The 27,852-nt window shown below is 57.0% G+C and overlaps 10 protein-coding genes across 10 annotated transcripts; 2 read left to right on the top strand and 8 right to left on the bottom strand.

Moving 5' to 3' along the window:
• Positions 1–136: 136 nt before the first annotated feature.
• On the bottom strand, positions 137–2,587 carry MFIFM68171_02352 (5-Methylcytosine G/T mismatch-specific DNA glycosylase; the record flags this gene model as incomplete). The annotated part of the gene is made up of 1 exon (XM_071057774.1): positions 137–2,587. One exon carries the CDS (start codon positions 2,585–2,587, stop codon positions 137–139), a length of 2,451 nt encoding a protein of 816 aa, XP_070913875.1.
• Positions 2,588–3,975: 1,388 nt separating this feature from the next.
• On the bottom strand, positions 3,976–6,063 carry MET3 (Sulfate adenylyltransferase; the record flags this gene model as incomplete). Its single annotated transcript, XM_071057773.1, has 5 exons — positions 3,976–5,171; positions 5,228–5,373; positions 5,467–5,649; positions 5,718–5,745; positions 5,895–6,063. The coding sequence occupies 5 exons, from the start codon at positions 6,061–6,063 to the stop codon at positions 3,976–3,978; spliced, it is 1,722 nt and encodes a 573-aa protein (XP_070913874.1).
• Positions 6,064–7,387: 1,324 nt separating this feature from the next.
• Positions 7,388–7,874, top strand: MFIFM68171_02350 (uncharacterized protein; the record flags this gene model as incomplete). Its single annotated transcript, XM_071057772.1, has 2 exons — positions 7,388–7,465; positions 7,533–7,874. 2 exons carry the CDS (start codon positions 7,388–7,390, stop codon positions 7,872–7,874), a joined length of 420 nt encoding a protein of 139 aa, XP_070913873.1.
• A 3,382-nt stretch (positions 7,875–11,256) lies between these two features.
• Positions 11,257–12,666, bottom strand: MFIFM68171_02349 (Outer spore wall protein RRT8; the record flags this gene model as incomplete). The annotated part of the gene is made up of 8 exons (XM_071057771.1): positions 11,257–11,357; positions 11,422–11,492; positions 11,671–11,744; positions 11,797–11,828; positions 11,883–11,915; positions 11,981–12,413; positions 12,487–12,574; positions 12,629–12,666. 8 exons carry the CDS (start codon positions 12,664–12,666, stop codon positions 11,257–11,259), a joined length of 870 nt encoding a protein of 289 aa, XP_070913872.1.
• Positions 12,667–14,542: 1,876 nt separating this feature from the next.
• Positions 14,543–16,186, bottom strand: GDT1 (GCR1-dependent translation factor 1; the record flags this gene model as incomplete). Its single annotated transcript, XM_071057770.1, has 3 exons — positions 14,543–14,613; positions 14,669–15,563; positions 15,620–16,186. 3 exons carry the CDS (start codon positions 16,184–16,186, stop codon positions 14,543–14,545), a joined length of 1,533 nt encoding a protein of 510 aa, XP_070913871.1.
• A 1,359-nt stretch (positions 16,187–17,545) lies between these two features.
• Positions 17,546–19,678, bottom strand: MFIFM68171_02347 (Proline-rich protein LAS17; the record flags this gene model as incomplete). Its single annotated transcript, XM_071057769.1, has 3 exons — positions 17,546–17,574; positions 17,634–19,416; positions 19,469–19,678. The coding sequence occupies 3 exons, from the start codon at positions 19,676–19,678 to the stop codon at positions 17,546–17,548; spliced, it is 2,022 nt and encodes a 673-aa protein (XP_070913870.1).
• A 682-nt stretch (positions 19,679–20,360) lies between these two features.
• On the bottom strand, positions 20,361–20,636 carry MFIFM68171_02346 (uncharacterized protein; the record flags this gene model as incomplete). Its single annotated transcript, XM_071057768.1, has 2 exons — positions 20,361–20,519; positions 20,589–20,636. The coding sequence occupies 2 exons, from the start codon at positions 20,634–20,636 to the stop codon at positions 20,361–20,363; spliced, it is 207 nt and encodes a 68-aa protein (XP_070913869.1).
• A 398-nt stretch (positions 20,637–21,034) lies between these two features.
• On the top strand, positions 21,035–23,922 carry rad16 (DNA repair protein RAD16; the record flags this gene model as incomplete). Its single annotated transcript, XM_071057767.1, has 2 exons — positions 21,035–21,091; positions 21,154–23,922. 2 exons carry the CDS (start codon positions 21,035–21,037, stop codon positions 23,920–23,922), a joined length of 2,826 nt encoding a protein of 941 aa, XP_070913868.1.
• A 318-nt stretch (positions 23,923–24,240) lies between these two features.
• MFIFM68171_02344 (uncharacterized protein) lies at positions 24,241–24,560 on the bottom strand (the record flags this gene model as incomplete). The annotated part of the gene is made up of 2 exons (XM_071057766.1): positions 24,241–24,471; positions 24,540–24,560. 2 exons carry the CDS (start codon positions 24,558–24,560, stop codon positions 24,241–24,243), a joined length of 252 nt encoding a protein of 83 aa, XP_070913867.1.
• A 1,544-nt stretch (positions 24,561–26,104) lies between these two features.
• MFIFM68171_02343 (uncharacterized protein) lies at positions 26,105–27,663 on the bottom strand (the record flags this gene model as incomplete). The annotated part of the gene is made up of 4 exons (XM_071057765.1): positions 26,105–26,705; positions 26,757–27,064; positions 27,119–27,511; positions 27,574–27,663. 4 exons carry the CDS (start codon positions 27,661–27,663, stop codon positions 26,105–26,107), a joined length of 1,392 nt encoding a protein of 463 aa, XP_070913866.1.
• Positions 27,664–27,852: the final 189 nt, after the last annotated feature.

Below are 27,852 nucleotides of genomic sequence, written 5' to 3'. Positions count from 1 at the left end.
ATCGTGACGTAAAACCCCCGACAAACCACCCAACCAACCCCTAAGAACGATCTTTTTCTTTTTTTTGCTCTCATTTCAACCCCTCCTCACATTTGGCCCCACACCATCTCCCCGACCCATGCAAACACCAAGCACATCACTGTTCATCCTCCTCCTCAATCGGCGCCGGCGTCGCCCGTTCCCGCCTCCTCTTGGGCCGCCTCAGCCGGTTGCTGCTGATCTGGCTGGCCGAGTCGTCGGGCGCAAGCTCGCTGATATCGTCGCCTCCCCACTCGCTGTCGGCGCCGTCGACGCTCTCGTCGTCGCCCCACGCGGGGCGGTCGTAGGCGCCGCTGGACCCGGACAGCGGGAGGACGTCGATGCCGCGGCCGCCGGCGCCGAACCCGCCCCGGCGCTGCTGCAGGCTCATCTGCAGCGCGGCGCCCCGGCGCCGGAGCGCGTCCCGCACCGACATGGCCCGCTCGTGGAGCTTCTCGAAGGCGTCCTCGAGCGCCTCCATGCCGTTGAAGATCTCCCGCTCCAGCTCGGCGAGCACCGCCACCTCGGCCTCCTCGTCGTGCGTGACCGCCGCGCGCGAGGGGTACGTCGAGGACGCGGCGGATACGCCGCTGATAAAGGACGCCGGCGTCTGGCCGCGCGAGTAAGGGCCGCCGCCGAAGGGGGTGGTGGTTCGGGACGTTGGCCTGCCGTTGGGGCTCATCATGCGCGAGGAAGGCGGGAAGACGCCGCTTGCGGGGGTCGCCATCCGGGAGGGGCCCTCGCCGAAGGCGATGCCGTCGTCTTCGACTCCCGACCAGAGGAAGCCGTCGAACCGGCCCGAGGTAAGGATCTCCCATTCCGAGGCGCTAATGTCGGATATTGTGTGGAGGAGGTCGTGCATGCCGCTGTTCTTGACGAGGTAGACGGCCGTCTCGGCGTCCCGCGGGGCCTGCACGAGGCGGTATAACCTCTGCAGCGACAAGCCGGCCTTGACGATGAAGTCGTTACGAGGCTTGCGGGCTGGTGTGGGGGCCCGCACAGCAGACTGCAGCTCACGCGAGCCGGCGAGCAGCGCGTTGAAATAGGGGCGATCCTCCGGCTCGAGGTTGGTAAGGATGGCGAAAGCAAGCGTCTCGTCGTCGATATCCTGCGGCGGCGGGGCGGGCGTCTTTTCGCAGTTGCTCATCCAGTTGTCGACGGCCGCCCGTACTCGCTTTGTCTGGCGGATGTAGTGTTCCCTAAACTCCTCAGCGATGTCTGGGTCCATTTTCACGGGTGATGACGGCCGCGGCGGGACATCTGCCAGATCTTCGACGGCTTTGCTGCTCAGCAGGGTGAAATCAAACGGAGGCCATGGTGGCAAATCTATCCTTCCGCTGACACGTTCAAGCACCTCACCCCATCCCAGGCCTCTGTGAGGCTCGCCCAGGTGCTCGCACATGACGCAGGAACAGCCATCTGGAGAGAGATCCCTGGAAAACACGTTCTCCAATCTGTCGAGTAGACGACGGGCAATGGTCCGATGGCCGGTCGCGACCGCGATAGAACCATGGCCCGAAAGCACCGTCTGGTACTGGTTGAGAAGGTTGAAGAACGGGGCGAAGAGAGTCTCGGCGCCCTGGAGTGGTGGGTTAGAAGGCCGTGTGCCGTTTTGCCGGGGCAGAACCGAGAGGAATGTCTTGGGAACTGGATGCGGCAAGCCGCCATTCTGCATGAGATAGTCGACCCGTGGCACATCTTGGATGTTGATGGGAGGCGGGGGAGGCGGCGGTGGCGGTGGTGCAGCGGGGCCTGGGGCAAGCGCTGGGGTTGCTGAAGGGGTAGGAATGTCGGATGTAGCGTAGTGATGCTTCTCCTCGGGGATGATGGGTGGGGGCGGGAACTGAGGGGTGTGAGTTGGCGTCTTGGGTGAGGGATCTACGACGGACTCGGGCGAGAAGTCCGCCGCGTCGATGGGCGATGGTTTGGCTGTCGACGCGCTCCGTCTGGGAAGCGTCGTGGTTGCAGCCGAATTCGGCTCGAGGGTAGATGTGTCGGTGATTTCGGAATCCGCCCCTCGTGACTCTTCACCGTGAGGGGTTCTAACCGAAGGCGACCCTCGCGGGACATATGTGGCTTGGCTTGACGTTTTGGATACTCTCGACTTAGATTCGTGCTTGGAGGTGGATCTCGAGACGAACGAACCCCTAGACGACGATCTTTGGATGGAGGGTTCCCCTTCCTTCACGGACAGAGGCGTCTCGGGTCTCTCTTTCTCGCGCCTTTCCTTTTGACCTGACAGATCGGTATCGGGAGGTGACGGTGGCCTGTCGTCCTTGCGTGAGTCTTTCGAGGACTTGCGATTTGCCGAAGGCGAGTCGGCCGACTTGGACCGCCTCATCTCGCTGCTGCCAAGATCCGTAGTGTCGGGCGTGAGCGGGTCAGTCCGCCGGGCAGCACCCGCCGAAACATCCTCCTTGCTATGGAGAAATTCCTTGCTGTGCGCCTTGCTAAACGATGGATATGGGACGTTTCCCCGCTCGCTGCCAATGCCTCTTGACAGCTCTGGCACCAGGTCTGTCATGGACGTGGCAGTCGCCGACTTGTAGCCCGGGTCGTCCTTATCCATGTCTTTTGTTTTATGTCGTCGGTGGCTCCGAGAGTGCGTGTCGCTGTCGGTAGGTCGTAGCTTGGAGGACCTCAACGATCGGTGGGAATTATGGCGATGGCGGTGAGACGATGACGACAAGGCAGAGTCCTTGTCCCGATCAGCATCGCGATCTCGGTCCCTGTCCCTATCTCTTTCTCTGTCCTTGTCCCTGTCCCTGTCTCTGTCTCTGTCTCTTTCCCTTTCCCGCTCTCCGTCCTTGTCTCGATCTTTCCGCTCAGACTTGGACCGATGTCGCTTCTCGCGCGAGCGCTCGTTGACTACGTCGACATCTCGATCTTTAGAGGACGGCATGGTGAACCATGTCAGGGCAGACGACCCGCCTTAAAGACGAGAGGCCGTGGCTGTGAAAGCCGGGGGGGGGCAAAGATGCAACACACCACCACAACGTGGGTTGCGGCGCAAGTTGGGGGGTGTTGGTCCTGTTGGTTATGCCGGGGCCCGTCTTGTGCTACAGCAAGAAACCTGCAAGGCACGACTTAGGCACTGCAAAGCACTGCGCTAATGTTCCTGGGGAAGAAAGGTTGGCTCGGCTGGCTGATATGGGCGAAACGGTCGATAGATGAAGCGCGGATTGACTAGATGATGCCTAAAGCTGATCGATTCGTATCGGGCGCACTCTTGAAGGGCATTGGGTGGTGTTCATGGCCATTTGCAGCCCAATGTGATTCGGCAGCGCGCCGTGACCGTGCGGGGGACTGTGTGGGCAAAGCGTCAACTTGACGGCCGCCAGGCTGATAGCACAGTGCGGATTCAGCCTGATGCGGAAGGGCGCCACTGTCTGAGGTGTCTAGCCGCTCGAATCCCCCCGTTGCGACTGTGATTCCACTAACTTATCCCATCCCCGAGTCTCGGCCATCCCAACTTGCGCAACCGAACCAAGCATATCCCGCAGATCTCGCTCGACGGCGCGCAGGGAACTATGTGGTATAGCACCTCAATACTACGGTCAAACGAGCAAAGCCGTGCCCTAAATCTCCTGTCGGGAGGGCTCAAAAGGGTACGGTATTTTCAATGACCCCATACCTGACGCGGTGGCTGGCGGCTAGGCGCCCGGGGAATGTTAGCCCATGTCTTAGAACCTCCAACCACCAAACAGGTATCATTGTCGGAACGGGAGGAACACGGGTCGGGATTATTTGCATCTTTGGCGGCTAGTCGGGCATGAATTCATCGTAATTCTATTCCAAAATTCTACCCTGCCCTATGACACTAAGGTAATGCCGCTGGCTGAATCCGTCGCGTCGAATCAGCCAAGTTGCGCTGACTCCATCGCTAGAGCTGACTATGATCGACCCTCGAGTCATCCAGATCCTACCTTCTTCCCCTTGCTCCCCCGCTCCCCCGCCCTAGAACTTGTCGAGCAGGCCCTGGCCTTCAAGGAGCAAGATGATCTGGTGCACGATAGACCGCACCGACTGCGTCTCGCAGTCAACCACAAGATCTGGCTTGGCGGGTGTCTCATAGGGATCATCAACACCAGTGAAGCCCTTGATCTCTCCGGCCCGCGCCTTCTTATAGATCCCCCTCTTGTCCGTCTTCTCGCAGTATTCGAGCGACGTCGCCACGTGGACCAGGTAAAAGTCGCCGTACTTCTCGACCAGCTCACGAGCGTGCTGTCTCGCCTGCTCAAATGGCGCAATCGGGGCGGCGATGACGGCGGCGCCGGACCTCGTCAGCTCCGACGCGACAAAGGCGATGCGCGCAATGTTCTTATCCCGGTCCTCGCGGTTAAAGCCCAGCTCCGACGAAAGCTCGTGCCGGACCGTCTCGCCCAGCAGCATGGATACAGACCGGCCGCCCTGCTGGTTGAGAGTGACCTGGAGCGCCCGTGCAATCTGGTCCTTGCCGCTGTTCTGGTAGCCCGTCAAGAAGACGGTGAAGCCCTGCTGGGACCTCGGCGGGTGCGATTCCCGCAGAACCTTGACGACCTCGGGATACGAGAACCACTCGGGGATCTCGCGCCCGCTCCGCAGCCGCGCGCGCAGTTCCGTGCCCGAGATGTTCAGCGTCCGAACGCCCTTGGGGATCTGGTCGACCGGTGCGTACTCATCGCTGTCGGGCAGGTATGTCATCATCTGGAACGGCACTACCTCGATGCCGAGCTCGTCGCGGTACTTCTCGACGGCGTACTGCGCGTCGTAGGGGCCGTAAAAATCGACGCCCTTGCTGTTCTTGCCGGGGCCGGCGTGGTCACGGCCGACGATGAAGTGCGTGGCACCGTGGTTCTTGCGGATGATGGCGTGCCAGATGGCCTCACGCGGGCCACCCATACGCATCGCCAGGGGTAACAGGCCGAGCACGGCCATGCCGTTAGGATATCTAGGCAGGAGGGCCTTGTAGACGCGGACGCGGGTGAAGTGGTCGATGTCGCCCGGCTTTGTCAGGCCGACGACGGGGTGGATGAGGACGTTGGCATGGTGCGAGCGGGCGGCGCGGACCGTCAGCTCGCGGTGGGCGCGGTGCATCGGATTCCGCGTCTGGAAAGCGACGACCTTGGACCAACCAAGCTTGTCGAAGTGAGCGCGGAGCTCGGCGGGAGTGTCTTGACTGTGGTCAGCATCGTTTTGGAGGGTCAACGTCCCGTCACGGCGTGCTTACATCGCAACTCGAGAAAGTCATAGTGTTGCAGCTTGTTGACGGCTTCGAGCTTGCCGCCCACGTAGAACTCCTGGGCAGTGTTGAAGAGGTACCGAACGGCAGGGTGTTCCTCGTCACCGCCAAAGACCTCCTTGGCTTCGACCGCCCTGGACCATCCGGATTAGCACCCCACGTTGGCCATTGTGCCACACAATGACGCGACTGCTTGGCATTGCATGTAAGGAGTGGACGAGGCTTACTTGTCGGGCTTGTAAACGTCGTCCACAGTGAGGATGGCCAGGTTGCGGTCGTCACGGAAATCGCGCAGCGTTATTCTCGCGCCGGGCTTCAGTCCCAGCTCGTCGATGTTTTCTTGCGACACGTCAAGCGTGATGGGCATGCTGAACAGGGCGCCGTTGGCGAGCCGGTTATCCTTAACGACCCTGGCAGGAAAGTCCGTCTTAGCAGAGTCCACTGAAGACCAACGGCGCCGGAGCAACCGTAAACATACCCATTGTAATCCTTCTCGTTCATGAAACCTGCATTCCAGCGAATAGTCAGCGGTCTTGTTGCGTCGCGTGGAGTTGGAGAGTCTCGAAAGAGGCCGTGATGGCGGGGTAATTTAGCCCCACCATCCACTTTTCCACGAGCCCAACGAAGCAAGAAGAAGACGGGGAATGCAACGGACCTTCGAGGGGTGAGAAACCACCATTAAGCAGCAACTCGAGGTCGCAGAGCTGGCGCTCGGTGAGCAGGAGCGACGGCAGAGTCTCTGCCTCGGCTGCGAGCTCGGCATGGCGAGGCAGGTCCCGGGCGATCAGGTCCTTGAGCACGCCGCCGTGGGGAGAGTTCGCCATTTTGTAAGTTTGGTTGACGTGAAACTGAAGGCTATTAGGACGGCAGTTTTCGCGAATCCGAAAAGTAAGGCCCGGCCAGACGAGCTAGAGATCAACTGCTGCTGCGAGAAGCGGGGGAGGGGAGGAAGAGGACTTAAAGCACCGGAATCCTGGGGACTTGAAGAGAGTGTGCCCCTTGTCAAATATCAAGTAGATTTTAAGGATTTGCCGCGTTGTCCGTTCCCGCGGGTCCGGACTTTACGTTACGAGTTGTGACAGGTACCAGACAGGACGGAACCCCTTCCTGACACTTGGCCAGTGGCCTTGCAGGTTACTTTGCCCCGGTAACGGACCGTTCATGCTGTTCCAGGAGGCAGGGAAGTGTTGTTTTGTGGCGTCTCAGGCTGGAAAATACCTTGGGTCCGCCGTATCAGGCGGCGTTCCCCAACTCAAACTTTGACCTTGCATCGCACCCCTCCTGCTTCTCGATGTTCTCGACGTACCCGACAGTGCAGGAGGTACATGGGCATGGGCGGACAAACCGGAGACCGGCACACATCGGAGATACCAGAATCCCAGGAATTCAGGGCACACCGGACCGATGGCAATCCTGGAGACCGGTTCCTGACTCCTGTAAGGGTCGATTAGGCGGATTTTAGCTCGGATGACGTGCTCGCTCGGTACAAACGCCCGGACCATCCCAATACCCCCACAGCCGGTCATCATTGTTTGACGGGAGTGGGGCCCCGCCGCGCAACGCAGTACGTACAAAACCCCGTCTCGAGGCGTCTTCCGATGGGCCGGAGAAGCCGCTTCCTCAGAACCTTCGCTGACGACGCTGACATGAGAGAATGTTACCTAGATGACCAATCGCGACCCAATCACAGCTGCCCTTTGCCTGTATGAGACGAAACATCACTAATCAGCTATTCGTCAAGAGGGTTAGGGCTGTACTGAGCACGCAGGGTTAGGGTGCCCCTATTTCCCATTTCTGGGCCCCTGAATCAAGTCCAAGACGCGTTAAACTGTAAGCTCAACCACGAAGTTTTGCCAGCGACATGGAAACAAATTTCTTCTAACCTCCAATGTCTCTAGATTAGATTCAAAAGGGATTCTCCCAAAAATGAGCCTTGATCCCTGCAACCTTACCTCCTCCGTCCGCGATGACACAGCTCCTGCTGCTTCGGTCCCCCACCCCCCCCCCCCCCCCCCCTTCCCCACCCAACAAACCTAACCCATCATCTACTCTTTCCGCGATTCCTATTACCAGGGGAACTTTTTCAAATCTGGTGCGGCAATGTTGCTCAGGTTATGATGGCGATCGAGCGCTCCGGCCCCGGAATTTATGGGATTCACCGGCGCCGACGGCCGGGCTGGAGGGTCCGTTGTTGCCGTTGAGCTCGACCAGCGGGGGGTTATGGAGGTAAGCACTGTCTTAGTCAAGGAGCTAGTAGTAGTCCGGCTCAGAACGGTGCCTGCTTCGCGGTTAGTACGGGAAAGTTCTGATGGCTCTGTCCAGAGGGGGATGGTTGAGACCGTTCATACCGCTGCTCTGTCTAGTTCTGCTCGAGGTTGTGTTCAGCCGTGGCGGTGATGTAAAGCCGCCAGACGCCCTGGAGGAAGTAACAGTCCTAAATGTTGTCCCACTGAAATTTGTTGTCTCGGGGCGCCACGTAGATGTGGTCATGTTGGAGAACGGGTACGGAACGGATGAAGACAGCCCGGTTGTGAGAACTCCAGTTCCCGAGGCTTGGGCGGCCGGCCCGCCGGACATTGTCGAGTTCCCAGTCGGGCACAGCGCCGACTGCGAGATGGTTCCGTGGGAAGATTGAGGCAGCCCCGTTCCGTATGCGGAGCTGCTTGCAATTGACCCCGACGTCTCGCTTATGCCAACCGATGTCGAGTTCGCGAATGGATAAGGTGGTGAGCTAAAGGGAGTTCCTGTTGAAGAGGTTATGAGGCATGTTTCTCCCGTCTCAACACAGGTCACTGTCACGGTGACAGTCTTAATTCCAGATGAAAATGCACTACCCGCTGGTCCCCCTGTAGTTGCGTTCGACAGCGGATACGGGGCACTATTAGGTGTGCGGGTAGTTGAAATGCCGGTTTCCAACGCACAAGAGTTTGAGTTCGAAACTGTTGAGTGCGCTGTGGGTCCCCCGGTGAGAGTCAGGTTCGATATAGGATATGGGACGATGCTCCTTGAGATACTTGGAACAGGCAGTATGCCGGTCCCGGGCCCGGGAACCGTGTGAAGGGTGACAGTCTTTGGTGAAGTCCCAGTGGGTGCCACGGCGGAAGTTGAGTTGATCAGCGGGAAAGGCGGTGAAGCAGTGCCAGATATTGACGTGTGGGTGCATGGTGAGAATGCCGATGCAGTCGGCCTCCCCGTGACTGAAGAGCTTCCGGCAGGGTATGGTGGAGAGAGCGTCATGGTGTTCCTAGACGTACCGCATGCACTCGTGCCAGGTGAGGCGGTTCCAGTTGGCTTCGCGCCTTGTGGTAGGCTTGAGTTAAAAAAAGGGAATGGTGCTGAGTGTGTACCGGCTGGGTTAGGGGTGCCAGATCCTGGGAAGCTGGTGTCTGTTACAGTGACGAGAACCGAGGACGTTACATTTGGAAACGGGGAGACTGTTTCGCTGATAGACCACGTGCTTGGGTTAGTGCCTGTCAAGGCAAAAGTAAGTGTCGAAGAGTTCTTTAACGGATACGGCACCGTTCGGCTTCTAGAGATGCTGGGGGAGATGCCGGTAGATTCTATGAAAGAGATCGTATTGTTTGCCGTCATAAACGGTGTGACAGACGATTTTGAAGTCCTGAGAGACTGTGCCGAGGACGCTGTGCCACAACCGGTGAAGCCAGAGCTGGTCGAGTTGAGGAGCGGGTATGGTGGGGTTGGGCTCCCGAGAGTACGCGATGTGCATGTCCTGGTAGGTGAAAATACGACTGTCGTTCCTGTTTCCGAAGTAGAATTAAAAGGCAGGAATGGAGAGGCCGTGGCCACGACCGTGACTGTGACGGTAACCAAGACTGTCCCCGGAGAATTAGTAGTAGGGATGATAGTGGTCGTACCGGTTGGGGTCCCCGAAATCCCGGCAAGTTCTGATGTCTCGGAGTAGGCTTCAGAAAAGGTGGAGTTCTGAGGTATGGCAAAGCTAGAGCGGGCGGTTGATATTGTGGCAGACGTTGTCCCGGTAATTGACAGCAATGAAGCTGAAAGTGTGATTGCGGTTGCTCCGAGAGACGTAGGCGTTCTTTCCGTAACAGAGGTGTTTGACGTCGACATACTTGAGGGCTGAACGGCCCAAGTCTTGGTGGCATCTGCGGGCCAAGTCAGTGATACTCTGCCACACATCTATGTTGTGAAAATGAGAATAACCCACCCCTGCTGGGTGTGGCCGGGCATTCAGAAGAGGAGGATGGTACGTAAGTAAGCGGTGGAGCCGGGTGTCCGTATGGCGATGGATTATAATCGTGGCCCTCGCGAGGTGCGATCATCCCGTAATGTACCTCGCTGGTTTTCGTTTGGCTTGTAAATCCCCTGCCGATGCCTCGAAACCCAGCCCAGACGCTGTTTCTGTGTGCCAGCGTCAGAGGGGCACAGCTCAAGAGGGCGATGGCCGACGTAAGGCCATCCGCGAGCCTTGAGGTCCTCATCTTTAAAAGCTTCTCGATTGCAATCTGAGCCTTTAAGAGGCGCACCCTTCTTTGGAACAGATGATGGGAATTGTAGTCTTGATGAACGACGTAGACAAGAGCACCCACTGCCCAAAGCACTCGAGTACAAGTCAAGGGAAAGCACCCTCGAGGACTCGATAGCTTGAGCAACAGACGCACAGCGGCTGATCGAGTTCTCTGCGCTTAAGCAGGGAACCAGTCAGTGGGCCACAAACAGCAGCAGGACGGATGTGAGATCGTTCGGAGGGTGGGTGAGGGAAGATGACAGATATAAGACGAGCAAACCGTTTCCCCTCGTCTCGGTCAACATCCACACCGGAAGAGTCTTTTCCGATATAGGTTACTCTTACCTTACTTTACTCTCGGGGTGTAACGAGCACTCTATTCTGTTTTGTGTTTCAAGCGGGCTGTCCATCCGTTCATGTTACATACGAGATTGCCGGTTGGTCGAAGGATTCGTTATCCGTATAGGAATCTACCAGACCTGGGAAGCGAGTGCTTGAACCTCTGCTGTAAGTACAACATTACAACGGGCTGTTGCAGGACCGCTTGCAAGTCCCACTCAGCAGGAACACAAGAAGGGACCAAACGAGAGCATCCGGGGCTGCCATGGTTTCCGCCCTCTCACTCGGCCCAAGAGGCAGTTCGCATTGATAAACACCGCCTGCGTTTGTTTGTTCGACAGATATTCGACTTGGATCCCATCGATTTGCTTGCCCTTGAATGCTTCTATCTTGACTTTCCTAGTATCTTCTCAGGATCGGCTTGCCACACCAATAACCAACCACGGGCTCCTCTGAGAGCAAACAGCTCAGGCGATCGTAATCCCGAAGGAATATTAGCTTGGTGTGATGGCGGCGGCCAACCTTTTAACAGAGGACCAAGGGACCTTTGCAGGCGTTCAGGTACCCAACGATAGCCACTATGTTGTCACCGAGTCAAGCATTCCGTGGAAATTGTGCGCCGACTGGCGGAGGGTTAGAAAGATTGGTCTATGCGGGTAACCGACCGCACGGTTATCTGCCCCTGGACTAGATGTCACACCCGGCCATCGGATTCTCGATGGCACCATTCCCACCATCGTTTTGCCTATCGTGCGACCCAGGAGGAAACCCCCCGGCGACTGGAGGAACGGTCGTGGGGACCTTTGTACTTCAATACTCGGCTGAGCAGTTGCTACAGCTTCTGGGTGAACTCGAGGAACTTGCTCTCCCGAGCAGCTGAGAGGGCGAGAATAGCATTTCGTTGCCACCTATAACTCCATTTGCTCTTGTGCTAGCTAGTCCCAGCCATTCCAGTCGCACTAAAGATCTGTTTCGTTCCGAACTCCTGAGTGACAAGGTGATGGTGGCCTCCATTGTGGGCCCCAAGTGAGATCTTCCAAGACCGCACAACATCCTTGGCTGTCAAAATGCCGTGCTTTCTCGTGTATTTGTTACTACCCCCGAGTGCCACCTTCACATGACGGGTTCCTGCATCACTTCGAGGCCCCGCTCATCAGGAGTGCTTAATGCTGCTTGATCGATCCGCAACCTCTCACTCGGCTTTCTTGGCCGCTTCCTGCAGTTCCGGAGCAGTGCTCTTGGCCATCTCGTTTTCCTTTGCCTCGATGTCGGCTGCCCAAAGAGCAGCTCCAACTGCGCCGGTTGTTAGCCACCTGCTCTCCCAAACGCTCTCAAATGTTAACTAGCTGGAACTTGCCTGTGTTGGTGAAGGAAAAGACGATCGAAGCGAGAGGGATCATCTCGAGTAGGGTCGCAACGGTACCGAACCTAGGAGGTTTGGCCACAGTTAGTTCGCGGCTTTCGGTATTGAATAGCCTCGGAGGAAGTACGCAGGGTAGCTGACGTTGCCTGGCGGGTAGACTCGCCAAAGCTCGCCACGCCGCCGACGCGAACCCTACAAACCCGGTACTCGTTGGCTAGATGTGGGAGCTCGGATGTCACTCACGCAGTATAAGGACCCTTGTGGTCGCTAAGCCATTTAGACGTCCTGGACGAAGACCACTCCTTCAGCTGGAAATACTAATCTCACAGGTAAGCCTTTGCCGGATAATGAAAAAACGGTTCCACTCACACGATCATGGGCAGCGTTGCCACGGGAGCGTCCTATCGAATCTCATGTCAGCTACACGCCAGCCGCTCCAAGATCAACAATCTTACCTCCTAGCAGTATGAATGCCACAGTGCCGACCACTGTGTTATCCGAGTCAGCGTATTTCCGCACGGGTGGACTTCCCGCCTGGAATGGGTGGTCATACCAGGGATGAAGTTTAGCGGCAGATACATGCAGTACCGAACCAGCTCTTTGACGCTGAACCTGCTGAATGGTTTCTTTAGAACCTTCCCAAGTCTCTGCATAGCGTCGTCTCCAGATTTCAGCTCTCTGCCGGAGGCAACGATGCTGGTGGAATTCCTGGCAACCAGGGTGCCGTCAAAGGTATCAAGGAGTGCATCATGGAGCAGGTAATTCTTGGACACGAAGGAGACGATGGCGGCACTCTCGTTCAAAATCAGGAGGACGGTGGTGAACACGGCGAGTGGCCCGTTGACGAATACCATGACGGCGAGCTGCGGAACATAGGTGAAGACGAACATGGACCCGACCACTCCCGAGTAGAGCGTCAGATACGGGAGGAGCTTCGAGCGCAGGGGCTTCCACAAGCCGGGATGAGTGAAAAAGTAGGCGATACCCTGATCCCAGAGCCGGTCAGCCGTTACTGTGTTCTCTGCCTGCGACGTGTCACGCGTGAGGGCATTGCTCTACCTTGATGGGATACAAGTAGGACCCGCTCCTTGCGGCATCGTTGAGGAGGACTTTGGCCCGGTCATAGTCTTCCTTCCTGCAATCCGATCTGTGAGCCGAAGATCATTGGCGAGTTGCTGTGTATCGTGCGGAAGAAACCTACGCAACCTCCTGAGCATGATCGATAATTCGACTCGCCATCCTGAGCTTGATCCGACTGGGGGGGTGGGGAGGTTATGCTGGGTATGCTGGGTTATGCTGTGAGCTGATTACTTTGGTGCAGTGCGATGCCAGTGGAAATTCCAAAAGAAATTGCATCCCGTCTTCATCAAGAACGAGAGGACCGGATAATATGTCGAAATCGATTGAGAGTTTGCACATGATTCGGTACGTCAATAAATCGCAGCTGAGCTGTTCAAAGTGCCAGGTGATGTCATCATTGGTTTCGTCGCACCCAAGCTTCCACGACCCCACATGCTCTGCAAACCAACCCCCGTCGTTTTCGGAAACACAACGCAACCGTAGCGCCCATCACAACACCAACAGCTAGGGTCTTGACGATGGCGGCAAAGACGAAACCGAGGGGCGTAGCGAGGGCAAGCGTTAACCCGTTTTGTTTTAATATGGTCATCCTGTAAAGGCACAGGGTAGCCTGGTGCATATCTGATAATAGCGATATTCTTTCTCTCCCAGACTCATTTATCACCGTCCCATCGCGGAGAATGCGACCCGACATCACTTTGTTACTTGTCATCTAGACGGGTCGTTTTGCGGGTCCGAGTCAGTCTACACGCGGCCTGGGGCTAGGAGCAGATCCTACCGTGTCGTCGAGTATTTTGAGATGTCAACGGCAACGGCGACAAACGCGAGCCAGCATTGTTCGTCCCCGGCTCGTGCGCTACACTTGTAAATATGCACTCTCCGAGGAGTCTACTCTGCGCCATTGATTTTGCTGTGATCACCGTCCGACTCCTGCTCGAAGATTACCTACCACATACTTAGCACGATACATGGTTCCGCTCGACGCCAAGCAGGCCGCTTTGCCTCTGAAGGGGCGGACGAGAGATGCTGAGGTGGCACACGGGGTGTCCATCGAGGGTGAGATCCTGAAGCCAAGCTAACCTTTTGCTCCGTGTCACCGAAACGCCCGCCGTACCTGCAGCTACAAAATGGGGGGGGTTGTTGCCGTCAGACTCACCGAGTGGACTTGAGGGGTGCCAGAATCCCGCACCGCCCGAAGCAGGAAAAGGTAGGATTGTGAACGCTTTATGCACGCCTGTCCTCGCGTAGCGAGTTTGCGTCGGGGCAGTGGTCGGCAACCATAATCAAGCCATCGATAACAAGAAGGTATCGATATCGTTGATGGGGCTACCAGAGACGCTGCTAACTCGGATCCTATGTAGAGCGTAATATGTCGGGATGGGACTCCTCGCATAGCGGCTCGTTCACGCTTCCGCTTACGATTCGGGACGTCGTGCACAACTTGTTCAGCCGCCAGTGGCTAGAATCCGAAGAGAAGCGTAGAATGTCAGAAACAAGGAAAGGACAGCTTTACGGAAGGGCTAGAGTCTGCGGTTGAAAATGATTCGAGCCGTCTTGTGCCCCCCCCCCCCCCCCCCCGAAGTGCGTAAATACAATACCGTAGCTTTCATGAGGTGCACAGGCTAAAAACCTCTTAACAGAGAACCGCTCCCTCGTTTTCAATATGTAAATAGCAAGTGGTTGCCGAGTGCTACTCCCTCTTACAAGACATTGAAACCGGTTTCTTGTCCTTTATCTCCTCTCCAAACTCCTGCCCATGTAGAAAGTCCCGGTGTAATCTTCCCGCCTCATTACCATCCAGAAATGACCCAGCCGTTGTGCTGTCTATGGTATACGCACGCACATTATAAGGGTGCGAGCCTCAAATCCCCGCGTGGCCTGAGGCGGTTGCCGCCAAGCTGCTCAGCTCCGAAGTGAAAGCCCTCCGCTATGTGTCCGGATGTTGGGATTACAATATATGACGGAAAATTAAAACCACCGGGATGCGGGCTGAGCAACCGGTGCAGCCGAGTCCTAGCACTCACAACATAATCCATTACGAGTAGAACGCATCATATAAATAGATAAAGCCGAAAACGAGGAACGCGACGGCACCGCCGACGGTAACTGGACACGGTTAGCAACCAGGATCGTCGGGGAAGCTGGAGGAGCAATAACTTACCAACTTTGAGGCTCACTTTGCCCGCGAGGGCTCTGCCTCCGATAACCGCGACACCGGTGCAGCAGGCATGGCCCAGGATGGCGCCCAGGGTCACCCACCAGTAGTCCTGGCCCGCCGCCATCGCAATCGTCGCGATCTGGCTACGGTCGCCCCATTCTCCCAGGAACGTCATGACAAAAGTTTGCACCCAAGCAGGGCTCAGGAGCAGTGATAAGAGGTTGTTTAGGCCCGAAAGAAATCCCGCTAGAGCACCCGGCCGCGGCGATGGGCTCCGACCCTCGGGCGAGCTCGAAGGGCTGCGAGGTGGTGCCGGGATTCGAGACTTGGGCCGGGACTTGCGGTTGCCGAGGCCCATTTCCAACGAGTACGGCGAAACGTTAGATCTCCGTTGGCCCTCCTTCCTAGCGAGGTTCTCCTTTTCCGCGAGCTCCATCTCGACCTCTTGCATTTCGGCAGAAACACCCTCGTCGGGGCTCATGGCGAGTCCCTCGCGTAGCAGGCGACCCCCGAACACCATGAACAACGCCGCGGCGAGGTAATTTGTTAGGCGCTTCGGAATCAGACTAGGTACCGCATGCCCCAAGATGGCTGAAAGGACCGTCATGGTGATCAAGGCGCTGAAGGCGGCTGAGAATACCACCATGCGGTCGTGCTTCATCGCCATGAGCGCGGCAACGAGGAAGGTCTTGTCGCCGATCTCAGAAAAGAGAATCATGGTGAGAGACAACACAAATGAGTGGAAGGGCCGGATGAGGCTTTCGTTGCCTTCCTCGTTCACCTCCAAGTTCGTTCCCGACTTTCCGCCCTTCGTGACATCCAGATGGTCGATGTTGGCCACAGACTCGGGGAGGGGCGGGGGTTTGTCGTGGATTTTGCTTGGGAGATCGGCTGGTTTCTAACATCATAGTCAGCTGGGGCGCACAGTCATCCGGGTTGTGTGGCGGGACCAACCTCAAGCCCCGACACCTCATCCGCGGACTTGTCGCTATACCTGGTGTCGCTGTTCTCCAGGATCTTCTCTTGATCCGACTCTGGAAGCGGAGGCAATTCCTTGGGCGTCTGCGGCTTGTTTCCAACCTTCTCGCCAGTTTGCTGCTCCTTGAGCATCCGCTCCTTGTCCTTCTCGCTCACGCCACCTTCGGTCCCTGTCGTGCCTTTTCTGGGACCTTGCCGGTTCTTATCGTCCATGACGCCATCGTTGCTTTCAGGTATTCTCTTCCCGTCGATAATCGTGGGATCTTCAGGGCGGTCTTTTAGGGCGGGTAGCTCCTTCGTGGACGCGCCAGTCCGGTCGAGCTCAACAAATGGACCAGCGTGCGGCTTCCCGTCTTTCCCATCAACAGGCGCATCTTTTGTTCCGAGTTTCTTTGTGGATGACGCGCCATCCGAGATAGGGTCCGATCGGAAGGCATGTGCTACCGAGTCGCTTTCCAGCTGCTTGTCGGCGAGGGCCGCTGCTGCCGCGAGCGACGGGAGCAGCAGGAGGAGAAACGGCGATTTCCGATTCCGTAACCTCATGGTGGACTACTGCACTGATCAAATAGCGTCGATTGTGCTTTGATCAGCACCGCGCTCGCTCAAGAAAGAAGACGGTGTACGTCACGTCGTCAGTACCGCCAGGCTCGCGGCAAGATTTATCGGATCGGCACAAGACCGTCAATGGCGTCGAGTGCCCGTATAGAAACGTGAATGATAAAGAACGTGAGAAGCGAAACAAAGGGCCCTTTTTTTTTTTTTTTACCCCCCGAGAGAGACCAGTTTGGCAGGGAGGGATTGAAGTCGTTGGCAGTTCTTGACCCTTGCAAGGGGGTCTTCGGGGAAGCGTCTTGGCTCGATGCACGGGAAAGGGTGGTCAGACGCACCGCCACATATAAATCATAATTCGCCACAGGTCTAAGCGTATTGGTACGAGTTGCTTGGCCGTGCCATGGCCGGGGAATTTTGAGGCAGATTGCAACACAATGCGTATTCTCGGGATTGGCGAATGGCTGCTGTGATACGGAGAATGTACCGCGCAGCCGGATCGAAAATACCCCGTTAGATTCGTCTCTGACGCACAGCCTCATTTCCGCCGGTTAGGGGAGGGAGGAGTGGCTAGTGGAGGTTGCTGGGCCCGGCCGAGCGTTGCACCGGAGCGGCAGAGTCTAGACCAGCTGGCCTAGTTTTACTTATGCGATTTGATTGGTTTGAAAGTTGGTTCTCAGGTGCAAGGGGTGCCCGAGGTTTGAGCACTTGAGGCTAAACTGAATGGAGGTAAACTCCCATGGACCCAAGCCTGGATCGCGGGAAGCAAAGCCTGGTTCTACACGAGGTAACTTTTATAAAATAATCCGCACGCTCTTCACCACATCTCTTCCCGCGGCACCAAAGACTATCTGGAGATTACTGTGTTTTGCGATCCAGCGGGAATAGGAAAGAAACAGCGCCATTCCGATGTTGTCCGGTTTCGGTACCGCTCCCGGCCTGTGCCCTGGGGGCGTGCAATAGAAGCATGATCCAGCTATGGAGTTAAACCCTCTTGCTTCCAAGATTGTAATCTACGACTGAACGATACAGCCTTAGCGTAGGATAATCGATAAGCGATATCCGGGTTAGGCCATTGTTTCCCAAAACCATACTCCTATTGCCTCTAAAACTCATGTAAGCATGCTCGACCGTCTCCCCTCTTGTCTTCGAGCAAGCCCTTCGTTCGTCATCCTTTCTCCTGTATCCCCCCAGCTCGACTCTTTCAATCCCCCTATCACCGCCGGGATTCCCTATCTGCATCCAACGTCTTGCTTTGCGCTCAAGGACTTTGTTAAGAACTACTTTCCCTCCATCGCCAAGTGGCCATAGGACACACTGACCGGACGCCCATCCCGATCACCGACCACGCCATCACCAATCATCGTCGTCGTCCTCATCATCTGCGAAAGCCGTTAGCTCAGTCACGATTACCTCTAGAAAAAGGAGAAGAAATACTCACCACTTCGACTAACTTTCTCCTTCCTCTTCTGCAATGCCGCCGCCAACGCATCCGCCATACCGCCGCCGCCACCACCGCCAGGCGTGATACCAGCGGGCGGCAGGCCGCTCCCATGCGGACCGGTGTCATTACCACCACCAGCACCACCGACATTGGCCCCACTGCGGTCGCGGATCTGGCTGCGGTCGACTTTTTTGAGCGAGGCGATGCCGCCCGCTCCGCGGATGCTGTCCAGCACCGCCGAACGGCTGGCATCGGCTGGGGGTAGCGCCGCGGCTGGAGCTGGTGCACTCGAGGAGTAGCCTGAGTCGCGGTTCGGTGGGGGAGGTGGGGGCGGCGGTGGCGGAATGCCGGCTCCTGGTCCCGGAGGTGGGGGAGGAGGGGGAGGTGGAGGTGGAACACCGCCCATGCCGGGTCCGGGAGGAGGCGGAGGCGGCGGTGGGGGTGGTGGTGCGCCGCTGGCGGATGGTGGAAGAGGGGGCGGCGCGGGAGGGGCACTCGCCGAAGGCAGCGGAGGGGGAGGTGGTGGAGCTGGCGGTGCGCTGGAGGAGGGTAGAGGCGGAGCAGGAGGTGCAGTTGAGGACGGTAAGGGCGGGGGAGGCGGCGGGGCTGCGGCAGGGCTTCTAACCGGTAGCGCCGGAGGCGGTCGAGAGCTCGCAGGCGGAAGCGGTGGTGCGCTCGAGGTCGGGCCCTTCGGAGGAAGCGGGGGCGGCGCAGCCGGGGTGTTTGCTTGGGCTGACTGTCGGGACGGAGGCGGAGGAGGAACATGGCCGCGGCTCGGCGGTGGGGGGGGCACGTTTCTCTGGCCGGTAAAGGGTGGCGGAACACCGTATTTCTGTGTTGGCTCCGCGTCCTCGAGTGGCGTCTTTGCTGGTCGGGGCGGAGGCGGCGGTCCGGGAGCAGGAGGCGACGGAACGGCACGAGGAGATTCTGCGCGTGCATATTTGCCAGCATCCGCTATAGGTGGAGGAACAGCGAATCGAGGCCGAGCGGGAGGTGGAGGAGAGTCCCGTGGCGGTGTCGTTTCGTGGTGATCCGGCACATCTGACTTTGCCGACCTTCTCGGCGCCGGAGGCGGCGGAGGAGCTGGTCCTCTCCTCGGGGCTGGGGGTGGTGGGGGCGCTGTTACCGTCTCGGAAACTGACCGCTCAGTTGCAGGTGGTGGGGGCGGAGGGGCTCTGAGTCCGACGCCCGATCCATTGACCGGGGGCGGCGGCGGCGGCGGCGGGGGAGGTGACGATACGGCCTGCTTGCTCTGCGCTGCTTGCTCGTCCTTGAGGAAGCTGATAATAAAGTCCTGGTTATCACGAATAAAGTCGTCCGTCAAGCCTTTTGCTTTCAAGTCGTCTCCGAAATGCTCCCTCCACTGAGGGTCAAAGGCATCTAGCTCTGCAAACTCTGACAGCACCACTTGGCTCCGATGGCTGTTGACGCTGCCGGACCGCTGGTCTCTTGTAGTCGGGGGTGCGCGCGGCGTTTCGGGCGGCGTCGGCGCTGACGAATGCCGATGACCTCCGAAAATCCCCCCGAGTATCCCGTGATGGTGCTTGTGGTGGCTGGCACCCGGCGCGGCGCCTCCGAACGGTGTTTTCAGCGTGGCTTTGCTTGCATTCTTTTCTCGGTCGTTCATCTTTTTCAGAAACTGCTTCGCCTCCTTCTCATCGACAAAGGACAAACCCGCCAGGCACTCTTCCAGCTCGAAAGTGTGAAAGAAGACGCGGTCCTGGCTGTACCTCCAATTTTGGTAGATCTCCTGGTCCCATATTACTCCTCGATTCCCAGGCTGCTTCGTGTTAACCTGCCGCGTTTGACGGATCGAACCTCAAGTGACCTACCGAAATATCCACCATCTTCACCCAGAATGTGTTACCGACGAGGTCGTTCGCCAGCACGACTGCACCTTGTAGGCCTGTGTATGTCCATTTTGACCTGTTTGGATAGGCGATGTAGAGCCTAGCAACGGCGACGGCATGTATCTTGTTGGTTTGTTTGGGCACAAAGCGCTTGACAGTCTCCCGGTCGTCGTCACTTAGGATCGACGGCATCGCGAACTAGGAGAGGGGGTCGTGGCCCCGGGGTACGTCACTGCCTGTTGTCGTGTCTGTCAAACGGTCGGGCGAGGGGCACGGAGAGATCGGGAACTCGAGGTACGACGGGCGTTGCCTTCGCGCTGGGCAGCAACGCGAAATCTCGCCGGGTCGGCGGATCGTCACTCGCTGGGCAGTTGGGGAGTGGTACCCGCGGATTGAGGCGCTAATTGAGGCTAGGACTCGACGCTGCTGTGCTAAGCCGGCAACTCGGGGCCTTGCTGGCAGAATCCAGTTGTGAAGGCCAAAGAACGAGTAACAATGGGCGGGGCCCGGAGCCGACGAAGAGCAGGCTCGGCAAAAGTTCGCGACGGGAAATCCGGAAGTCGAGTTTGGGAGAAGTTGAATCGAGCGCTTGCATCACCGCGGGCTACAGATTCAGGGGACACTCCCCCAGCGAGCCCATAGACTGGGGTGGTAGTGCACAGCCACAAGAAATGGATGCCTGCCTGAGCAAAGCCAAGTGGGGATGATTACACATACGGGCGTTACGCGCCGGCCGCAAAGTTACAGGTTACATGCATCCGGACAAAACACTCAATTATTACACCTGTCTCAAAGGTAGCCTAAGCCGTCTCCGACAGACCATGGATTGGATTTACAAATCGTGCGTGATGGAGAATTTCTATCCGTGGTTCTCCTATTTGTTCATCTCTTGTGCCTTAGCCTTGCGTTCCTCCTTCGTTCCTTCTTCTTGGGCCTTGAAGTTGTCGGGAATGACTGGGCCGGGGTTCGCAGAGTGAGCCTGGAAGGCGGCCTTGACATTGTCGGCCACCTTGTGCAGGCCGCTGCCCTCGGTCTTCGAGAAGAGCGTATTGTTAGCGACCTGAGCCGCGCAAGTGTGATTTTCAACCGAGATGCAACTTACCGGCTGGTTGGTGTCCTTTTGTTGCTGGGTTGTCTTGGATGAGTCCATGATGCTGGCCTGATAAGTGACAGGGGGCTTCGAGAGAAGGCTTGCTGTTTATGTATCGCGGATTCTCTGGCGTAGTGGTATGATGCGTTCAGTATAAAGGGAAGAGAGAACAATGAGCACTGGAACTGTCGGACTTGCTTTTATGTTGGAGACTTGTTGGACTTTGTATTGCACATTTGAGCAGCGCAAGGCAATGACGTCGGTGCTGTGTCCAAGGGATCTCCGTTGGCAGCGGGCTTGGCATTTACCACGAGACGGAATGGGTACCTCCCATCCACGTAACATACCCCGTATTACGGATTACACAGTACCTACGTACATCCAACCCCGGCGACGAGGATGCCGCGCGTCGACTGTGAACTCTCATTTGAGATTGCACCTTTAACAACGCGCCCCGCATGTCGGCTGCCGGCACCTCGCAGTCTGTGCAGCCCGTGAAGCTTTCGCTGCCTCTTGTATGTTTAGCAAAGCCCGCCCGTCCTGCGTGCCTCGCCTCCGTACTGAGCCCATCTCCCAGGCCTATCAGCAGAAGCTCTTCGAGGAGCTCCGCAAAGAAGATGAGCTCGTCATATTGGCGCGGGGCCTCGGCCTCATCCGTCTCGTTACCAACTTGCTCCATTCCTACGATGCTGCTGGTAACAATTTGATTGTTATTGTCAGCGCGGGGGACAGAGAAAACGCTTGGATCGGGGAGGCCCTCGCCGAGCATGCTGCCGTAAGCATGTCACCACGGGCTCGAGGTTTGACCGTGGTCAACACGGATTTCACCAACGTGGCGACCCGCGAGAAGATGTACGCCGGCGGCGGCATCTTCAGCATCACATCCCGCATTCTGGTCGTCGATATGCTAACCGGCCTCCTGAACCCGGAAACCATCACAGGCATGATTGTTCTCCATGCTGACCGCGTGGTTGCGACGTCTTTGGAAGCCTTCATTCTGAGGATATACCGCCAGAAGAACAAGGCAGGCTTCCTCAAAGCCTTCTCGGATAACCCCGATCCCTTCACAACGGGCTTCTCGCCGCTAGCCACCATGATGAGGAACTTGTTCCTCCGCAAAGCCTCGTTGTGGCCGCGTTTTCATATGCATGTCGCCCAGGCGTTGGAAGGGAAGAAGAAGGCCGAAGTGATCGAATTGGAAGTTCCCATGACCGAGGCCATGCGCGATATCCAGAACGCCGTCATGGAATGCGTCGAAGTCAGCATCCACGAACTCAAAAAGAGCAACACGGGGCTAGAAATGGATGATTGGAACCTTGACAGCGCCCTACTCAAGAATTTTGATGTCATTGTCCGCCGCCAGTTGGATCCGAACTGGCACCGGGTCAGCTGGAAGACAAAGCAGATTGTGAACGACTTGACCGTTCTCAGAGGGATGCTTCAGTCTATTTTGGCTCTCGATGCCGTGTCGTTTCTGCAGCAGCTCGATACCATCCACGCAGCCCACTCGCCGCCTCCTGGTTCAACCAGGCAGACGCAATCCCCATGGCTGTTTCTAGACGCCGCGCAGACCATTTTTGACACGGCAAAGCGGCGCGTCTACTCGAGCAACCAGAAAGCAGGCCCAGATACAACCATCGACGCCTTGCGGCCCGTCTTGGAAGAACAGCCAAAGTGGGCCGTCTTGGCTGAGGTATTGGAAGAAATCGACCGAGACCTCTACTTCGAGCCTGCGGTCCGCGACGACTCCAACGGTACGATCCTGATCATGTGCTCAGATACGAATACATGCCGGCAGCTCCGTGACTATCTGCAGACGATGCACGTCAAACCAAGGATCGAGAAGCGGGTCGAGGAGTTCCACGACCCGGAGGAAGACAAGCCCTCGGCTGCCTTCATGATGAGAAGAAAGTTGCGCAACTATCTTAAGTGGAAGCGGGAATTTGCCCAAGTCAGTGCAACTCTATTCTCAGAAAACCAAAGGGCCCTCAGCGGTGCAGTCGATCCACGCCTCGGTCACGCCCACTCGAAATCTCGGGCTCCTCCAAACAAGAGGCGGCGGATCCGTGGAGGAGGGGCGGTCGGCGCAGGACCGGGCCGTCTCGATAACGGGAGCATAGCGCAGTATTTCGAGAAACCCGGCGAGGTGGCCGAGCTAATGGCTGAGGTCCAAATCACCGAGGAAGAAGCAAAGCAGAAGGAAGATGTTATCGCGGACCCGTTAGAGGACATGGACGACTACTACCAATTATACGAGATGCAGGATCTAGTCGTAATCCACGCGTACGACGGGGACCAGGACGAGCATATCCTCGAGGAAGTCAAGCCAAAGTACATCATCATGTACGAGCCCGACGCTGCCTTTATTCGGCGAGTGGAGGTCTACCGCTCATCCCATAACGACCGGAACGTCAGGGTCTACTTTCTCTACTACGGCGGGTCAGTCGAGGAACAGCGCTACCTCTCGACGGTCCGCCGCGAGAAGGACGCCTTCACCAAGCTCATCAAGGAGCGCGCCAGCATGTCAGTCGTCATGACGACGGACGCCCACGGCGTCGACGACCCGCAAGAGGCCTTCCTGCGCACCATCAACACGCGCATCGCGGGGGGCGGCCGGCTCGCGGCCACGGCGCAGCCGCCGCGGGTCGTGGTCGACGTGCGCGAGTTCCGCTCCTCGCTCCCGTCCCTCCTGCACGGCCGGTCCATGATCATCGTCCCCTGCATGCTGACGGTGGGCGACTACATCCTCAGCCCGACCATCTGCGTCGAGCGCAAGAGCGTCAGCGACCTCATCAGCTCGTTCAAGGACGGCCGGCTGTACAGCCAGTGCGAGGCCATGTTCCAATACTACCGGAACCCGATGCTGCTGATCGAGTTCGACCAGAACAAGAGCTTCACGCTAGAGCCGTTTGCCGACCTCTCGGGGAGCCTGTCCAGCGTGAGCGCGGCCAACGCCGGGGCCAATGACCTGCAGAGCAAGATTGTGCTGCTCACGCTGGCTTTTCCGAAGCTGAGGATCATCTGGTCGTCGTCGCCGTATGAGACGGCCGAGATCTTTGAGAGGCTCAAGTCGCAGGAGGATGAGCCGGATCCGGTTGCCGCGGTGAGGGCCGGCCTGGATAAGGATGCGCCCGCTGAGGAGCAGGCGTTTAATGCCGAACCGCAGGAGATGCTGGCTGCGGTGCCTGGCGTGACGCAAAAGAATATTGTCAACATTGCGCTTGAGACGGAGAACATCAAGGAGGTGGCCAACATGACGGTGGAGGAACTGGAGCCGTTGGTGGGGAGGGAGGCCGCGGGCAAGATCTACGGCTTCTTTGCGAGGGATCTGCTGGAGGATGAGTGATACACTTTCGGCTATGATAAGTCATTCGATGTCGATAAAGACCTTAGATAAATGGAGAGCGTGCTTATTGACCGAAACGAAACGCTAAGAGTACAAATCATCCGTGACCCAATATATCCCTTTCCTTCTTCCGCTTGCACTCCTTCCCACCCCCCAACTTCAGAACCATAGCTTGGGTATCGGGTATCTCGTGTCTTCAACTTCGTCATCCATCCTGAAGAAAAAGCGCGCGAAAGGAGAAGGAAGCCGTCTCAACCACGACCATCGTTACGCATCATACCACCCCGCAACGTCACCCTTTATTCGGGGTAGCGTGACTTAGATGGTACTAGTAGTTCCCATATGCCTCCGCCTTCCAAAGCCGCGTCGCCGACCGGTCGTCCCGGTGGTGTGGCGGCGGTGGCGGCCACCGCACGTGTTGCAGGTCAGAAAGCCGACAATGATGTCGAGGAAGCGGACGATGCCGTTGACAATGGCCATGATGATGCCGCCAATGCCGTTGATGACGGCCATGATGGTGCGGCCGATGGTGCGCAGGCACGATTGGATCTAGTAAGGGAAAATTGTGAGCATGGGGAGTCATGGGTTGTGATGGGGGCTTGGTGCGGGCAACTTACGCAGGAGACGACGGCGCCCATTTTGGATGGGGTCTGATCCTTGTAGTGTCTTGGTTGGTGATGTAGTTATTTGTTGTTGGACTCGGATTGTGCGATGCGTAGTAGTGGGTAATGGAAGTTCACTGAGATTGTTTGATGGATGTTAGCTGGAGGAAATACAATTTCTACGGGAGATGGACGGATATATGTATTGCTTCCCGGCTGGCTCGATATCTTTATCTCGCAGCATCATCATCATACAACAAATGGAAGGGCAAGGCGCAAGTGCAAGTGACAACTGACGTCACCACCCACTCGACCCTGGGTCCCTATTCTGGTCTTCTTTTTCTGGCGCTGTTGTCAATCATCCAATCAAATCAGATTCGGTTCTGCTTGCTGAAAAGAAGCACGGCACTCATTTATGGAACACACACACACCTATCATGTCCGAAGTTAAAGGCCGCATGTCTGCATCTTGCATAGCCTTGATACACGTACATGCCAGGATTCGGCTGGGTCCCGCTTGTTTCCGTAGGCTATGATGACAACGAAGCGAAATGCCCTGATGTTGTGCTACGATTCCGTACATAATCCCAAGTCACCGGAAGAAACCAGGCAGCGGCAGTGGAAACATTCAGCCTGCCACTGCCTATTACTTGCGTGACCTTCGGAGCGGCTTCTGGGCAGGGTCGTTGTATTGGTGGGTTATGACGTCACCGGCCTGTGGCGGCATTTTCTTTGGGATCGGGTCGCTCCCGCAGACCCTTCTTGGCGTTGTCAAGGAAAGGGGTCGATAACCCCATATTATTAGTGTACACCAAAGGATAACACGCTTTATACCGTTTCCCCAGGAAGAGTTGTAGAAAAAGAAACGAAAGAAAAAGGGAACCGCGTCTGCTTTCCAGCAGCCTTTTATAAGTGCTGCTCGCTGCTTGCGAGAATGTATGCCGGCACGTACTGACGGCCGCGCATCCATCCGACTGCTCTCATTGGTCGTAGCCTGTGCAGTTCCGGCGGCCCAAGCCTTCTCTCCGGTTAGCTGCAGACTCCTTGGTCGCGGACCTTCGGTAGTGAGTAAAAGGATATTAAATGGGGGTATAATGGGAATAGGGTATATAACCCTATCTCAATTACTTAGCTACGGTGGTGTCTATCCGGCACTGCCTTACTGTCTCTTACTCTGCTTTACCTAGAACGCCTAGTCCTAAAGAAGAAATCCGAGGACTTGGGAGGCGGGTGGAGACTTACCCACTCGAGGAGGTTATTATCCTGAGCCTCATTGGGGTGTTTTCAACTTTATTGTACTGGGCTCTGGCAAACCCCGCCGTCTAAAACTATAACTATGCTAGTATGTGCCTATTTCTCTTCTCCTAGATCAGCGATGCTGACAGTACCCCCTCCTGCAGTTCCGGAACGTTATGACGGAAACTACGGGCAGTTGTGTCGAGAAGGAAAATCAGGTGGGCTGCCCCGTAACCATACATCTATCAGCTCTTAGGCTGTCGATAACTCTTCTGGGGTAAGCTTCCTCTCTGATGCTTGCCCGTCCAGCTATTCCCTCAAGATAGTCACAGTTCCACGAACTTCTACTCGGCCTCCGAGCAGCCTCCAGCCACACGGCGCGCAATCTGGGCGGCAACACGTCGCTCGACCTCAGCAGCCATATGCCGCTCCCTCTCAATTCGCTCTTCAGCCAGGCGCCGCTCCGCTTCCGTCACACGGCGCTCCATCTCAACGCGCTCTTCACCCAAGCGCCGCTCCGCTTCCGTCACACGGCGCTCGGTCTCCATGTGCTCCTCATTGCGCGCTTCGGCCACACGTCGCTCAGCTTCGATGCGCGCTTCAGCGACACGTCGCTCGGTCTCCATGCGCTCCTCATTGCGCGCTTCGGCCACACGTCGCTCAGCTTCGATACGCGCTTCAGCGACACGTCGCTCGGTCTCCATGCGCTCCTCATTGCGCGCTTCAGCCACACGTCGCTCAGCTTCGATGCGCGCCTCAGCGACACGTCGCTCGGTCTCCATGCGCCCCTCACTGCGCACTTCAGCCACACGTCGCTCCGTCTCCTCGTATGGGTTTTCCTCTTCATCATCGACCTCTGCGGTAAACTTTGTCGGATCGTGTAGATAGCGAGCTCTGCGAAAGATAGCCCTCAGTCGCTCAAATGTCAGAGTGATCGTGGGGTTTCTGTTGGATGGTTAGATTTGTTATATTGTCTCAGACAGAAGGACGGCAAACCTCGTGATTCCAGCAGCCGACTCCGCGGCGGAGGGGCGACAAGAGGCTGCTGGTAAACCAGCAAAACCAACGAGGTCGGAGAGATATAGATCGACTTGCCCGACGGGCTGTTGATCGAGGGCATCATCATGGAGGAGTTCGTGATGCTGGATCCAGTGGCTTGAAGGGTCGTTCCCCACCCGCAAGCTCACCCATGCCTTCTTCATACCGCGGTATTGAAGGTCAAGGATGAGAACTGCTCGGATCCTGCCGTCCGACGAATCGATGTATTGGCGCGCCTTCCTCTCCACATGTTGGCGGGGCTCGCTCTACGAGACCTCGCAAACCAGGGAGGGCAGAGTACCCGCCTGGCCGAATGAGACATCGGCTTGCTTGAGAAGTTTGCCATCGGACTTGATGTTGGCTGTGCCTGGTTCGTCGACCGATCGTAGCGAGTCTCGAATTGTCGGATCATTGGCCGCCGCAAGCAACTTTGCGATATGACTCTTGATATAATCGCGAAGACCGATTTGAACCTTGTAATGCAGAATAGATTCGCCCATGATATCGAGATATACCGTCTCGGATTCGTAATCGTATTCGAACCGTCGGATTTTCGGTTGGTCGAGTTCGATCAGCCGAGCGTCCAGCTCCTCAGAAAGATTGTCCACTTGGCTCACCTGCCAGTGGAAGCCGATGATTGACTCGGTGCCGCTTTGGCGAGAGCTGACAATAAAGTCGAGGATCTCGTCAATTGTGGAAACCTTCAGCCAAACCTAGGAGGGGTCAGCAATCGCCATCTGCACTACGACCCGAAACAAAAGAAGACGTGAAATACCAGCTCGGCGTAATGGTCGTCTTCAGAAGAGGCAGGCGATGCCGGCAAAGCCGGCAAAACCGGATAATCCGAGGTCGTCTGCGAAGCCATCGCTGGTGCAGCCAAGGTCGATCGGTGGTTGATCGGTATCCATACACGTTGAGAGGGTGGAGGTTGAAGAAATGCATGCTTACCTGGGTGAAGTATCATGAGCGGTGGTCCGAGCGCCTGCTTCAGCTGGTGATCACGTGCGTCCTTGTGTGCAAGTGAGGTAGTCCGAGCGCAAAGATATGCAGAGCT

The sequence above is a fragment of the Madurella fahalii genome (assembly GCF_045866475.1).
Source record: "Madurella fahalii IFM 68171 DNA, scaffold_1, whole genome shotgun sequence".
Lineage (NCBI taxonomy): Eukaryota > Fungi > Ascomycota > Sordariomycetes > Sordariales > Madurella > Madurella fahalii.
Note: the sequence above shows the minus strand (reverse complement) of the source record. Positions and strands in the feature narration are given on the sequence as shown.